We start from the raw sequence: 15,922 nt of genomic DNA, 5'->3' as shown, positions 1-15,922 counted from the left end.
GGGTTAATGAATGGTGGAGGTGCTGGCTCTGTCTGCAGAGTCAGCTGGCATGTGTGCCTGTCTGTTCAGGCATCTCCAGCATCTGGAGATCCTATACCAGTCTCTGGCTTTTTTTTTTTTTTTTTTTTCTCTGCCTCATCAAAGCTCCTGAACAGGAAAAGACGACGGGCAAGGGAGAAACCCCCACAAAGCGAAGAAGAGATGGAAAGCTTGGGTGCAGTTCTGTGTCCCTCTTTGCACAAGTTCTGATTCCTGCTCAAACTCAGTCGTGCTACTTGCATGAGTATGTAGTGCCTGGGTGAGAGAGGAGTTTGAATTGGGCATCCTAACCTGCAGTGTCTTGCTGCTTCTGCTAAGGCTGGGGTTTCCTGAGGTGAAGCCTTTGATAAGAGCAGTTCGAGGTATTCCCCGCTGCTCACCTAATTGTGCTGGCAGCCCTGGGTTGTGGTGTGGGAGAGGAAATGAGTTGCAGGGGAGGGCGAGCGTACCTTAGGCCAGTGTTGCCACCGGAGACTTCACCTCGTGAAACCACAGCGTTCCTCGTGCACGTATGTGCCATGATTGATGGCAGCAGCCGGTTAGCAGGCGCTGAGAGAGAGCAAAAGGAGGGACAGGGGCCTCCGCTCCTCCTGGCCGCCTGGGCAGGCAGTGCCTCGCTCCTGTTAGCGCGGCAGTGGGGTTGTGAGCAGTCCCTCAGGTTGTGGGTTCATAGCTGATGACTGAAAACCACAGGGGTGTCTGTTAACTCTTAAAAGCAGAGACTTTCAGAATTGAGATAAATGAGGGCATTGCAAACTTTGTAGCTATTGCAGAAGAAATTACAGGGTTCAATATATATCTCTCTCTCTCTCAACATTCAAGTGGTTTCTGTGTATTTGGACTGTAGACATAAGCAAAGGAGGGCTTTAGCCCAGCCAAACTGAATTCCTTGTACAGGGAATTCATGTAAGGTCAGCAGCTTTACACCCCAAAGCCATGCATCTGTAATCATTAAGCACGTATATAGGAAGCTGTCCAGGCAGATGTATCACTCTCCTTCCTACGCCGTCTGCCTTTTGGTTTTGATATTACTAAAAGCTTCAGAAAGGAACAGTTTTTAGTGTGTCAGATGTTACAAGTTGTCTGTGCCAGTTTCCAAGTCAGAGTGTGGGTTTGCATGGCTGGTGCCTTTCCAAGAGCTGGAAGGAGGAATATACCAGGGCTGGAAATTCCTGGTGAATGTAAGAAGCTGTAAAACCTCCCACTGGGTGATCTGTGACAGTGCAAATGGCTGACGGCCTTGTCTGACTTCTGCAGCTGAAGCTTAAAAGGCTGTGTGAAGCTGCAGATGCTTTCCCTGGTTACTAATGAGAGAAAATCCCAGATGCTTGGCTGGCTTTCCTCACGGGACAAATGCTTAGTGTTGTTAGTGAGGTGTTGGCTCTTTGTGTGGTGGGGTTTTTTTTCCTCCCCTGCTCTGAATATCTTCATTTGTTTGAGAGTATCCTTCTTCCTGGTAAAATACTAATTTCAAAAGTAAATGCTGATTTGGGAAAGGGTCCTAGGTGGAGGGTGGATTTGAGAGAGAGCAGCTGAATGCCAAATTCTGAGTGGGTCAGTGATGAGGTGTTTTCCTGCGAGGTGGGAGCTGCAGTCAGGCAGTCTCTGTTCTGACTGCATCAGTATTTATGTGGACTGGAGCAAGACTAGCAGGAGAAGTGGAGGCATCCCACGGTAGCCAGCACCAGAGTCACTAGCTCTGTTTTCTCTGATGTGGGCTACGGCAGGGCGACAGTGTGTTTGTAACATCATAGGTGGGTGTCTGAGCAGCATGGCCATTGGCAGCTTCTTTTCAGGGAAGATGAAACACTTTTTTTTTTTTAAAAAAAAGGTTTGAACTTCATTCAGATGTGGGATGGGAACATATTTGTGGAGGGGTGAAGCAGATCCACCCAGGCCTGCTCACACCCAGTAGTTAGGAAGATGAAGGGTGCTGGTCTGCAATTCAGATCTGTAATGCCAAGCACAACCCAGCTAATATGCGGCCTGTGGACCCATGCAGATGACTTGATTTGCATTTAAAGCCTTCCAGAGAATTTCCATGCAAAGCTACCCGACTGTCGTGTACACTGGTTGAAGTAGGATACGCGGCTGCCTGCTGGTACACTCTGCTCCGCTGTGAGAAGAGGCAGCGAGATGCACCGGCATGAAGTGGTAGCGAAGCAGAACAAAACCAAGCAAAACGAGGGGCTGTCGAGCAGTAGAAAGGCTTATGCAAGCAGGCTACTTTTGTGGGACAACCATCAAGTAAACCTGGTTGCTCCGGAGATAATCTCTGTTTTGTTTAGAGCTGTAACTTGAGGAGATCTGAGAACTTCAAAGTCACAGTTTTGTCTGGAAAGTTTGTATGGGATCCTATCTCATAGGTAACAAACAACAAGGACTGATGCAGACTGAAACATTCCGTGGCTGTTGTCCCGACACACTGCGTTTGACAGCTCTTTCTGTACGTTTGGCTTTTGAATAGGACGATGGTGATGCACTTGGAGTCTAGCACTTACTTACAATTTTAGTATATTGAAGTGGTTTCTCGCAGGCTGCTTTGCAGATTTTTAGTTCTGATTTTTAGGTAGATGGTTTTGATTTATTTGGTCTTTTTCTCCAGCTTTTGGGGGGGGGGGTTGTTTGGTTGGGGGGGGTTTGTTTGGTTGGTTGGGTTCTTTAGCAGTGAAGCTTGCTAAATTGAATGGTCTCTTAGGTATTTAATTTTTACACATGAATTCTGTTCCTTAGAAAAGCTGCCCAAATGTAGAGATGAAACGATGATTGGGTTATAAAAAGCAGAAATAAAAGGGCTGCTAGAGGGATACAAGATTTTGGGGTTTACTTCTCCTCATATTCCATGTATGTACATATAACCTGTGCTATATGTCCCTGAGTCTGCTACAGGAGGATGTCCTGCAGGTTATACATATGAAATGTGGTATTACATTTGAAGATCCCCATATTGAGCAATTCAAAATTAGAAGCATTGTAATGCATCATTTTGGACACTGGATAGAAAATTTCCATTTTAATCCTTTCTGCAGCACTGTGATAATTCAATGATTTAAAAAACAAACAACCCTCCCCCCCCCAAAAAAAAACAACCAAAACCAAACCCCAAAACAAACCAAAAAGTTGTTTCACACTTGAAGAACGTGATACTGAGAAATCTTCCTTGGGCCGCTCACTGGGGCTTACATTCAGAGAAATACAAGACCAGCCTCAAAGCCTTTTGTTTGGCTTGTGTTTAGTCTTTTCCTCTTATCTGTGGGTTGTGTTTTTTTGTTTTCTTGGGTTTTCTTTTGCTTTTTATTGACAGAAAAAAGGATGAATCATGGTTCTTGGAAGCAGAAAACATGCTGTTTGATTATCACTGCTGGGAATGCTGTGTAGTGAAACTGCGGGTGAGGGAGTAGGTGGTTCTACTTCTGCTCGTCTTGCAACTCCTAAATATCATAAACAGCTGAATTTGTGTCAGGCTTGCAACTCTGCTTGTAACTACACCCACCTCAGTTTGGGGTACACACTTTATCATCAGTGTGGGTTAAAAGATGTTTCTGGGAGGCACAATATTTGAGGTTGTTCCACACCTTCTTAAGTGGCTGCTTCCAGCCGCTGAAGTGTGCGTGCACATGGAAATACGCTTTTGTCTGCACTCATAATCTGCTTACTTTGTTTCTAGGGCTCATTGCAATAAAAGAAGCCCATGATATAGAAGCCAGACTTAATGAAGTAGAAAAGCTTCTGAAGACTATTATAAACATGCCCTGGAAGGTGAGTAAGCCAAGTTCCACATTTAGCCCAGCTTGACTCCTGCTTGAGGGTGACATGCACTCTCATGCAGATTAGAAAGTGGTGGACTTTGCCAAACTCTAAAAGAAACTGCAATTTGTTGAGTATCATCTTGGATAAGTGCTGAGTGCCAGAATCATGTAATGACGTCTCCATGCTATTGCTTGTAATAAGTCTTTCTGTCGGACTATGAAGGGGTGGAAAGGGAGAAGAGGAACAAAACAAACTATTGGTAAAAAATGAATGTCTCTTTTTTTCTTTTTAAGTATTCAAGATCTGAAGTCGTCCTCACGTTCTTTGAGAGATCTCCTTTGGATCAAGTTCTAAAAAATGACAATGTCCATAAGATTCAGCCAAGCTTTCAAAGTCCAGTTAAAATATCAGGTAAGAGTTGTTAGCTTCCTACATTTGACACAAGAGTTACAAAATGAGAATGACTTTATTTGCTGTTCCCCTTATTTTCTGCACTAGCAATTCAAAAAATAGTTCTCCATAGTCTGCTTTATAATATAGAAAATATAATTAGCTTTGACATAATATGCAACATGCATTCAGGCAGTAAAGCGGCAGGTGACATTGGAGACTGATAAATGCAAAGAAGTGGATGTGAGGAAAATGCAGTCCTCACTATCGTGACATATGATAGCGCTGTTACCGCTTAGGAAGGAGATTTTGAAGCTATTGGTGCAGTTCTGTGAAAATGTAAGCTCAGTGCCAAGCGCTGAGCAAAACCAGCATTGAGAATATTAGATATTATTAGGAAAGGAGAGGAGAACAAAAGAAAGGAGCACCACCCCATCTTGAATACAGTACTCACAATTCTGGTGTCTCCATCTTGGAACAGATATAATAGGGTTTAAAAGCATACAAATAAAGGACAAGGATTCAAATTGTTGAACAACTTCTCGGAGAAAAAGGTTAAATAAAGAAGGGCGCTTCAACTTTGAGAAGAGGTGGCAGAGTGGGGATATGATGGAAGTCTACAAAGCTGTGAATAGAAGGAGGTCAATTACCCTGTACTTCTCATGAAACAAGAGCTATAGGTTATTCAATAACGTTGACAGACAACAGGCTTTAAACAAATGAAAGAAATGTTATATTATTGTTTTGTTTCCATATGGAGCACAGTTAAGGAGTGAAACTCATTGTTGTAGGATATGGTGGAACTGAAAGCATAAATTACTTCAAAAAAGAATTAGACAAGCCAGTGGAGGAAAAATACATGGAGACCTGTCACACGTGGAGACATAGACACATTCTAAACCACAGATTGCTAGTGAGCAGAATGGAGAGTATTCTATCCTTGCCTATTCATTCAACCTTTCCCCTCTGCATCTGCTACTGACTGTTGTTAAAAGGTTTGTGGACTTCTGGTGTACCTGGTTTTGTATTTCTATGCCAAAATGTTTCATGTGAGCCCAATGGCAACTGTTTTTTGTGTTGCCAGAAGAGTTTATTTCAGAGAGCGAAATAGAAGTGAAGTGCTACATAGCCCTCCAAGGTGCATGAAGTGTTTAGCACAAAACCGGTGTCAGTTTTCTGAGGTACTAACAGGCCAGTCAGCCTGTCAACATGCTGAGCGTGTCTTAAGGATTGATCTGATACACAGGTGGATTTTTTTGTAATTGATCCTGAGCTCTGGTTCTAAGTGAACTAGTCCTCTGTTAAATAAATATTCTTCTAATTAAATGGTAAATGGTTTATGAGCCCACCAGTAACTCGTTAGAAATGTACCATGTAATACAGAGCCTCAGTGAGAAGTGTGGTCTTGCCAGCCCACCTGGGCTGGTGCGTTCTTGTAGGGCCCCTGAGCTCGGGCTGCAGCGCAGGACTGTAAAGAGCCCCCGGGGCCGTACTGCAAAGGGGGGTGACGCGGGTCTAGCCTCCTGGGAGCGGGAGATGGGAGCCAACGTGTGTGTCTCGCACCCCATCTGTGGCTAGGGAGGTTTGGATGATGTCTTGAGTCGATGTGTAAACATCAGGTAAAATTCCTGCAAAGTTGGTCCTAGCACCTGCCCGTTATGAAATGAAGGATCCCCAAACTGTATGCGGTAAAAAGCTTTCAAAGAGTGGCTGCTGTCAGTGATACCCTGTTCTTTTTCAAACAGGCAAATATCAAGAATAAATGTGTGTGGAATTGCACTGGTTAGAAACTGCAGCGTTGCTCTGGCTTGGGGCTTTTTGCTGTTTGGAAGGGTTTTGTATAATTTTTGTGAGGGTGTGTACCCTCTTGGGGAACACATACTCTGTGCGTGCATGACTGAATACGTCACATGGTAGCTACAACAAAGATGTGATCAAGATGAATGTAAATTCAGAGTGAAGGTGCCAGGCTGATGGGCAGAAGCTACCAGCAAAGGGAACCCTCCTACCAGCCTCTATGTAGAGGAGCTGTGGAAACCACATTAGCTGAATAATAACATACTTTGTTTTAATTCTAAATTATTTTTTGTAGAGGTGAGTCATACCTAATTAATTGGAGGAAGATTTTCCTAGCTATGCAGCTATCCAAAAGCATCTTGTGGTAATTAGTTTTATCATTTCAGTGATTGCTGCAAAGAATTTAAGAAGATAGGTGGAAATTTGATGATAATTGAGGTTTGCTTTCCTCTGAATGTTGCACACTGGAAATGTTGTCAGTAGATGGCAGTAAATGTTAACATCTAAAGCAGTTCACACAGCCATGAAATACTGTAACTCTTAGGTCCCCTCAAGGACGCTGGGAAAACACTGTGGCATTCATGTTAGTCATAGTGCAGGTTTCTAGATGGCCTGCAGACTTTGAAAAGCTGGCAACAATGTCTTATATTCTTTGGGGGGGGGGGGGGAAGAAACTGTCCCCTGCATGGTCCTATTCAGAATGGTAGGTGATGGGGAAGAAAGGGCTGCCCTCTTAGATGAAAGCTGAATTTGAATTTATGGTGTAAATCTAATTCTGCAGTATAATGTTGGTTCAAGATGAGTCATGACTGAAGTGTGATTCTGCTGGGATTCAGTGTTTTTCACCACCCCCAAACATATTCTGCTAAAGGGAGTCACAGTAAAATACAGACTGAAAGTCAAAGATGACTTTCTCAAGAAAAAGATGGAAGTGAGGTTTGGCTTTCATTAATGCAGGAACATGTAAATGTACATTTTTAAAAATTACCTCCTTTCTTTCTACTTTCTCGTTACTTGAACTGTATGCATAGCTCACATTTGTTTGAGGATTCCCTGTACCTATGTTTTGTGCCTACTACATTTTCTGCCACAGACTGATTTCCTTTTGTTTATGCTGATAATGCAAGGGTGTAACACAGGTCCTTCTACCTGGAGGCAAGCCAGGAGTCATCCCACTTAAGTCAGTGCTGGTTTCTATAGACATGTATGTTCATTTTGTGGTGGCCCTAGCTTCATCTGAGAGTGTGGGACTGGAAGAAATCCTTGTGACTTGCCTAGTTTGCCTTTCCACATAGCACAGATGTGGATTAACTTCTCATTAACATCAAATACTAATATTTAATTATAAACTCTCCCCATGGTAGTAAGTCAGTGGAATTGGGTGTAAATTTCAGCTATTCCAGACTGGAGGCTTCTTACACAGTGAGAAGCAAATAAGCGGAGTTGAAGGCAACGTAGAAGATGGTATTGCTTTACATGACTTAAAGATGGTGGTTGAATTAAATTGGAAGGTCACTTTTTATTTCCTTTTTCCTGTCTTTTTTATTTTTGCTTAACTGGCTTAAGCCTGGGACTGTCTAGGAAAAATACAACAATGTTTTGGTAGTGGTAGGCTGCAATATATGGATGGGCTGCCATTCTCTTAAGTGTGACGGGAATGTTGCCACTGGCAATAACAGGACTGAAACGGGGCCTTGCTTCAAATGCTCTGTGTCATGAATTGATTACGTGAATAAAATTGCTTAAGCGCTGGTAGTTTGCAGGTGTAAGAAGCTGTGAAACCAACTCTTCATTCCTGCTTTTGTGCACATATTTTCAACGTCATGCATGCATCTCAGTTCATAACCATGACAATTACATGTGATACACAGTTGATTTCCAGCGTGGGGCTTTTTAAAAATTATTTTCATCATGTTTTCTTTCTTCTCCTGACAGAAATCATGCGGTCAAACGGATTTTGTTTAGCCAACACTGAAACAATAGTCATTGACCACAGTATACCCAATGGAAAAGAGAAGCACCTGGACGTAGATTCAGCAGAACACTTGTAAGTGGGGTTTGTGCATGAGTAATGCTGTCAGATTTGGGTAAACTGTAGCTTTCCCGCTCCCCACCCCAACAAAATGTTATCCTCTGTCTAGGAGCAAGACTGGTACAGCTGTCATTCTGACTGGTTAAAGATTACTGGGCCTGATTGCTAAGGCTTCACAGCTCTTTCTATTAAAATGGATAAAATGGCTGTCGGTGAGAATGATTGACCCCAAGGAGCTCAGTTCTCTGCTTGTAGAAAAAAGTTGTGGTTGTCATAGGGGTCCTTTCTCTTGTGATTGATATTTGGAAACTCAGACACCTTTACAAACAAAATATACCCCTACAAAGGGTATGCTTTATTTGGGAAGCAAAACACCATGCTCAGAGGAGGGAAACACACCCCTGAATGTAGTCAAAGGAAGCTGAGCGGCTGCTTGGGTGCTGCGGCATGCTGGACTTGGTGAAGCTTATGTGTTTCACTAAGGGAGAGGGAAGTTAGCCCAGTCTTATGCCCAGTCTTATTTGTAAATTCTGCCTCCTATGTGTGTAGGTATTCTGGGGTCAGAGGCCTGTAACCAGGAGGGCTTTCACGCAGGTCTTAAGTCAGTAACTGTACTGACAGATGGGTATTGATGGAAATCTGCTCCTACAGATTTCTGTCATTGCAGGTGATTGATATTTCGATGAACTTCAGGTAGTGAAGCATTTAAATATTTTTAATGAGAAACATTGACCTACTTTTTCATTAGAGCAGTCAAAATGATGGAAACGGAGCAGTAAAAGCCTTGCAGAAGCATTATCTTTGAATGCAGCGCTCTGTCTTGCCGCATTTGAAAGGTGGTCATTGCCAGTCTGTAGAAAGGTTTAGAGCTTGACAAGATTTTGTCAGCGGCTGGAGTGTATCTCTGGCTCCAGTGTAATTTCTCAAAGTGTTTCTATTAACTTATCACTTAGTGTTTTGAACCCTGACCTTGCTAACAGCATTTAAGCTTATAAGTTTGTATTAATGAGTCTGAAGTGGCACACTGGCAGTAATTCTGTAAAGCCAATGTCTGGAAATTAAAGTTGTCATAGTTCATAGTGGATCATTTTTCAGTACTGAGAGTGACAATTTATAGGAGCAAATTACCAAAGAAAGCCTTTTTTCTGCCTTATTTTGATTATTTTAAAAACTTTTGATTTAATATTAAAAAAAAATAAAATCTAACTTTAATTTTAAAAACATGCTGCAGCCCAAGCAAAACTTACTGGTGTGGGCTCAGAAACTGTCATCATCTAATTGCCATCCCACTGAAGTCAGAGAACATTCATGCCAGAAAATATTGATATGATAAAAACTGTGTGGTAGGCATGGTTTCCCAGAAACTGTGGTGGAAGAAATAAATTATGATAACAGCCTGGCTTTGTGCAGTTTGATTTCAACTTTCCTGAAGGAAGTTAAATCTGGAGTCAAGAAGTTAATGAATTTCAAATGTCTATTTTACATGCTGCCCTAACTTTGCCCATCCTGTAGCTGTATTTTATAGCTGAGAGGTAATGGCTAGGAGGTAATGGCACTTATGTAGCGCAGCTGTTTTGGAAAAATCAAACTTCTTTTAAAAGCAGAAATTTTCTGTACTGTTGTTTTAAATGTAGGTTAGTAGCCCAGAAAGGAAACTTGAAAATCTTTCAATAATCCTATGCAGGTTCTTTTTGGTCTCTGTAAAATTGGATTTATGGGATTGGTGTTTTCTATTCTTAAATCAGAGTTAATTCCTTGTGGACTTGTATATCCTCAGATGGGAATTTTTCCCTTTCAGCAAAATTAAACTCTGTATGACTTCTGGGTTTTAGCTGCCAATGTACTTGAATCAGACATTTTGCAAAGCAAACCTGTATTTTTATGTAGAGAGATGTAGCAATCGTCCCCCGAGGTCCTGCTGCACTGGTTAGCTGTTGTAGCTTGCAGTGCTACCTACCTAGTGATCCATCAGCTGAAGAGTCTCATACTTGTTGCAAATGAAACTATAGCATTTTTGCAAGTTGGAGTTGCTTACTCTGTTGTTCTGAAGTAGTTGCTTTCTGCAACCATACTGTTGCAAAATGTGGTGTGTCCAGTGTGCTCAGCGTCCATGTGCCATAAATAGTCCTATGTGTGCTTCTTCAAGTACTCCGCAGTCCTTTTGAAAGGAAAGGTGGTAAATCAATGCATTCTAACTTATACTTCGGGTTTGTTGCAGAGGTGCCTTCCCCTGCCAGGAAGGCACTTCTGTCTTTTAGGCCAGCAGCAGAAGCTGTGGCGTTGGACATGCTACCTTTTAGGCAAATTCACTCCAGTACTAGATACACGTTTTCAGGCTAAGGCTGCCATTGTCACAAGCATCTTGCAGTCCATGGGAGAGACTCTCATGGGTGGTGATTCAAAAGTAGCACAGAGATGGTGACGTTAGACACAGAGTATTTGCAGGAAAATTAAATCCTTCTCTTGACAGGAAAAGAAAATGCCTCCCCTGTGCTTTTTAGTCTTAGGTGGGAGGAGATCTGTTCAGGTACTGCTTGTACATAAGGTGATGAGAGGAGCTGGGCTGTTGTCTCACACCATGTTTACACTTGGGGTTGCTCCTGTGAGTTAATGAGCTTCTGTGTACCTTGTTTCCCTCTTCTTCCTGGCAAATGTGAGCAGTAACTCTAATGCATCACTAGGAGTTAAATTGATACTGTTGTCTTGCAGCACAAGGAATAGGCCCTTGTGAAGGATGTTGTGTTTGTCAAGGTACTTTGGGGAAAAAATAGCAAGACCAGGGCAATGGTTTGGGCATGGAGGAGTCTGCACATCCATAGCAGTTTGCAGAGTTAGTATAAAGTGTATTTGGGGAAAAAGACCTGCTGGTAACAACACAAAAGCATTTTGACTGTTGGGCGCCCTATACAGCTGCTAGCTGTAGTTAAACAGCCCTAGTTTATTCGGTTTAGTCTTGTATGAGTGCTCCAGAGCAGTGCTTTGCAGACTTCTGTGTCCGCACTTCCTTTCTGGTGGCAAGGAAAGCTTTCTGCATAACTGCAGCACGTGAATGCCACTGCTTTGTACCTGACATGCTGCTTGTAGTACCCTATCGGTGAGGCTGAAGAACCACAAAATCTGTGGGGCCTTTCAGCTGTAATAATCTAGTTTTTATACAATTGACAAGAGAAGGGGAGCAGAGTCTGAATAGCCTTCTTGACGACTCTTCTGCTTTCTTCATTCTGTCTGCCCCACTGGTATTTCATAATCTGTTGTTTCTGGATCGCTAGCCGTCTGTGAGACAGCACAACATGATCTGTGAAGTATTTGCAAGATACGAAGTCAACTCCCTTCTGCACGTGTTCCCACACATGCAGGCAAGCAAGCAGCCTGGAGGGAGTAGAGGAATGAGGGTGATAAACATTCAAAGTTCAGTCTCATTTCATTTTGTTGTAAGTACAGAGCACAGCAACAGCACTGCAGAAGAAAATCTGTGAGTTTCTGCTCAAAAAGCATTGTGGTCCTCATAGTTAAGAGGTGAGAAGGACCAGGCAGGACTGTGGAAAAGAGACAGAGCCGTGTATAGACTGTGCTATCCACTAACCTGCGATGCTTCTAAAGAAAGTTTTGGGGGATATGGGAGTGGGAGATGTACCTGTTTCTTCACCACTTTTCTTAGGGTCCTCTCAAATACTTGATTGTTAGGGCTCTCTAGGGTGAGGTTAGAGGGATGTCTGCAGTTGCCTCACTTAACTGAAGGAGTCTAAGTAGTTCATGTGTAGATGAGATGCAGTTTTAAACCAAATTATTTTAAAGTTACATCTGTTTATCTGCTCTTGGAAGAGCTGAAGTATGTCAGCCTAAAAAGCTGTTAGCGACATGTCCTATAGTCAGAGCTGGGTTAGGATTTCTTTTTCCATCTTGTGCAATTTTTCAGTTTCTATTTCATTTTTTCTCACTCTATTAGAATGAATGCAAGTTCTTGCAAAATGTTGAAGACAGAGTATGAGGAAAAAGAAATTTGATAGTTTAAGTCTTTTGCTTGAACTGAGATGAGATTTAATCCCTGGCCTGCAGTGACTGCTTTTAACTGCTAGGCTATCAGGGAAGAAGTAAAATGTTTTCTTAATGCAGAAATTCAAGCCTCCTTGGAACGGGAACGTGTGTAACTGAGGAAAGGTTTTAGCAAGTTGATGCCCTCTGGTTGAGAGTAGGTGTGAGACAGTGGGTAGTCCTTGCAAAAGTTGAGGTTATAACACAAAAGTTAGGAATTGGGAAGGAAAAAAATTAAACAAGTGTAACTAAATTTGGGAATATCTTTATATTTGGATGTTCTCTGCTTGTCTCAACCTAAATCTCATGCCCTGGGGAGGGCAGCAAGGCTCTGGAGGAAGGACACTTTAGTCCTTGTTTCCTATTTGTGTTAGACATTTGGCCTCATAAAAAAGCCAAACTGAGAGAAGGTACCTGGGAAGTGAAAGCATGAGAGTCTAAGTTCAGGCAAAGGCAGTTTCCATTCCACTTTTGTGTGGGAACTGAGGCGTTTTCTGTTGCTGCCAAATGCTGTGAGAACAAAATGGAAGGATGTGGACCTCAGCTACCCAATTCACTCTTCCAGAGCTCACTTGCTGCTTGCTTCCTTCCTTCCTCACTAGTAGCTTTGAAAGTCAAGGGCAACAAGATGTTTTGTTTACGTGCACGATGGTTCTCATTGGTCTGTGGTTTATTCACATACACATGGGTATGGGGAGGAGGATGGGTGGATGGGATCAGCTCTGAGTACTTTCTGTGAAGATTTTCCCATACCACAGTGAAAGTTCTTCTAAACACATAAAAATCTCATTGTAGAGGTATCCAGAATTGCCTGGAAAGGCAGTGTCCCAGGAAGTCATTCATTCATTAGTAGGAGGGGAGTCCTGGTGCCTGAAAAGAAATTAATAATGTTTTTGATCCAGCTCATCTTAAATGTGATGTGGTAACTAAGTGTCAAGAGATAGGAAGTTCAGGTATTATAATGACAAGTGCTGTGAAGAGTCAGTGTCATACTAGAGAAGAGTCACAAAAGTCCCTTTTACTGAAGACTGCTATCTGAAGAGATGAGAACTTGCTCTCCTAGTATGCTGCACAGCTGTGTTTTAGGACAGTTTTAAAAGGGAATAGCCATCCTATTTTACTGAAAGCAAAATCTTCAGCCTGTTCATTTCCATAGATTATAAAGAAACAGGCTTTTCTGTTTATTGAAGGACGTGGAGAGCAATGCTTTCCATTTACTTCTCAACTCCATCTAGGAAGTGTTGAATCTTGGTTTATGAAAGTGACAGTAGATGCTATTGCTGGCGTCTCCAGTAGGTAATGCTAGCATAATGATATGGAGGCTGTCAGGGAGAGAGCTTTGTGATTCATAGCTGACCTGCATGGACCTTCCTCGACAATTTCTAGTATGAATTTGCATTTCGGGCTGCCAAGAGAGGGAGTGAGATACTGAAGCTTTGGAAAGAGAGTTAGGACTCTAGAGCTTTGTCTCACAAACTGAACTTCACAAAGCTGAGGCTGCAAACCAGCATTAGAAATTCTTCTACTGCAACGCTGCTCTGGTGTGAAGCAAACCTGTGTGTTACACTTGCTCAGAAATTTAACTTGCTGTACCAGCAGAAGCATTCTTGCCTGCAGCCTTTTGTCCAAGTAATATCCTCACAAATGTCTTTTCTCAAAATTTCTGGAGATCGGTGTTCAGATATCCTAGCCTTCTCCCTCAGTACTTCTAATTTCTTTTACTTTGATTTTCTAAATGAACATTAATGATTCAATGCCTTTTGGTGTCTGATGTGGGTTTTTAAAACTTATTTATTTCTCCTTAGGTTTGAAAGTGTTAGTGACTTTACCTCAGAGCTAGAAGACAGTGATGATCCAACAGCTTATGTCACCAATTTGACATACTACCACCTGGTCCCATTTGAGACTGATATTCTGGACTGAGGCTGCTCAGTGATGCAGTCAGCCAGCATCCAGCCGACCTCTTCGTCCACAGGCTCTGCTATCTCTGGCATTGCATCTCTGTGAATAAGGCTGTGCGGGCAAGACCAACAGCTGAGAAGTTGCAGCAAGTACGCCACGAAGCTGGTTTTGTAGTCTGGCCCTCTGTTCTGTGTTATGGAGACATCTTGTAAGGAGGTAGCTGCTTCGCTGTTGACAACAAACTCGTTTTCTGTGAAAGCAAGGCAGCCTCTTGGGGCTCGAGGAAATCTCTGCTATGTCTGTGGGAACTGCCACTCTGACACAGACATCGGGAACTTGTACTGTAGTATGCTGTCACCAACGCTCCTTGGCTTGCAGTGCAAGTTGAGGCTTCCTCTTTTAGGATACCATCAGAAACTTCCCCAGATGGTGTGACCACACTTTTTACGCTATGTAAGCAAGAAGGCAAACCAGCTGAATTTTGTCAGTTCCTTCTGCGGTTGCTTAATGGAGGTCTTGCGGGTCAATTTTTGCTCAGCTACCGGATGACTGGTGCCTTACACGAGATGTCAGAAATACCATTGAGTGCCTCCAGGAAACAGAACATGTGAGCTGACCACTTTGCTTCTTTTAATCATGGGGTTTTGTATAGTCACTGAAGAGGTGGCTACTCTTTCCTGGAACAGTAAAGCAGACAGCAGCTGGCATTGCAGTGGACCGTGCGTGATGTTTGGGTACCTGTGTGATTTCAGAGATCTGGAAAGCTGATGGGAAAGCTGAGCTGCCCCCTGCTAAGAACAGTCAAGACTATGACAGGCACTTGGATATGATTTTTTTTTTGTCATGTGGACCAGGAAATGTGAATGGTGCTTACAGTTGTTTACATCAGAGAGATAATTCCCTATGCATATTCCTCTCCAGAGGATGGGGAGGAAGACAATGAGATTTACATTGTGTTTGGACTGAAAAAGAATGATAAGCTACAGTATGTCTACAGTGGTAGGAAGAGCACTCTGCGCTGCCAGCCTGGCTCAAGGAGCCTATCTAGCTTTCCGAGATCCGCCTGCGGGGCCGGGTGCAGGCCTCGTTGTCATGTAATGCCGTGGGTTTCAGTGGAGGTAGGACGGCGGGAGCAAGAGCGGGATCAGACCCTGCGGCCTCTTGACTACCGAGTAGTGCAATGTTAAAATCTCCTTGGGGTCTCTCTCTTGCGGAGCACTCCAAAATCCTGGCTCTCACTGTGAGTGCTCAATGCTCGCCAACGTGACCTTTTATTGAGCCTTTTGCAATCTGTTTGCAAACATGAATTTGAAGGGATTGAAATTGGAAGGAATGCATTTTGGACTTGTTTCATGGAAAAGGGGCTTGCTTGGTCCTGAAGAAGTTGATACAACTCCCTTCTGCAAAATTTTCATTTCTATCTATAGAATAACAGTCAAACAGAATTTGCTAATGTAAATAATAAATTATTGAGAATCCTAATTCTTTTACACAGTATGTTTTTAAAATATATTTTAATGAAATAAAATATAACTCACATTCAGTACACTTTCTGCAGCTTAAAACAGTGACTTCCTTTTTTTTTTTTTTTTTTTTTTTCCTTTGAGGACACTTTTCCAACCATACCAAATTGCCTTTCTTTATTTCTCTAGCAGTTTTGGAAACATGCCGAGTTTTGGCAATTCTTTCTGTGCTCCATGTATTGTTGCCCATACTGTAGATATAGTGTATACTGACTTGAAACCTCTCTGCCTAACTGTTGATCTTATGTCTAGGTGTATGTGGTTTAATGCCACTAAGGTTAGTAGAGGAATTCTGCATTTTCAAGACTACAAGTGAAATCAAATCTGGCAGTTCTTCTTTTTGAAGATAACGCAGATTCTTATATGTTAAATTTCTGGAATAGAAATATGTCCTCACTCATGCAAAGGCTTTCTGAGAAGCCTCTTGAATTGGAATTAAGGAGGTTTTTTGATTTGT

General features: G+C 42.5%; 1 protein-coding gene across 3 annotated transcripts in view; it reads left to right on the top strand.

The window, feature by feature from the left end:
- Window positions 1-15,424, top strand: part of PXDC1 (PX domain containing 1) — a 132,881-nt gene extending 117,457 nt beyond the window's left edge. For all 3 annotated transcript variants that reach the window (XM_075744962.1, XM_075744961.1, XM_075744960.1), the window contains 4 exons: window positions 3,707-3,798; window positions 4,083-4,200; window positions 7,912-8,023; window positions 13,846-15,424. In XM_075744962.1, coding sequence (XP_075601077.1) covers window positions 3,707-3,798; window positions 4,083-4,200; window positions 7,912-8,023; window positions 13,846-13,963 — 440 coding nt within the window. In that variant the 3' untranslated portion in view covers window positions 13,964-15,424. The remainder of the gene's footprint in view (window positions 1-3,706; window positions 3,799-4,082; window positions 4,201-7,911; window positions 8,024-13,845) is intronic.
- The last annotated feature ends 498 nt before the right edge of the window (window positions 15,425-15,922 follow it).

Source organism: Balearica regulorum, chromosome 2 (genome assembly GCF_011004875.1).
Source record: "Balearica regulorum gibbericeps isolate bBalReg1 chromosome 2, bBalReg1.pri, whole genome shotgun sequence".
NCBI lineage: Eukaryota > Metazoa > Chordata > Aves > Gruiformes > Gruidae > Balearica > Balearica regulorum.
This window is presented reverse-complemented; position numbering and strand designations above follow the sequence as displayed.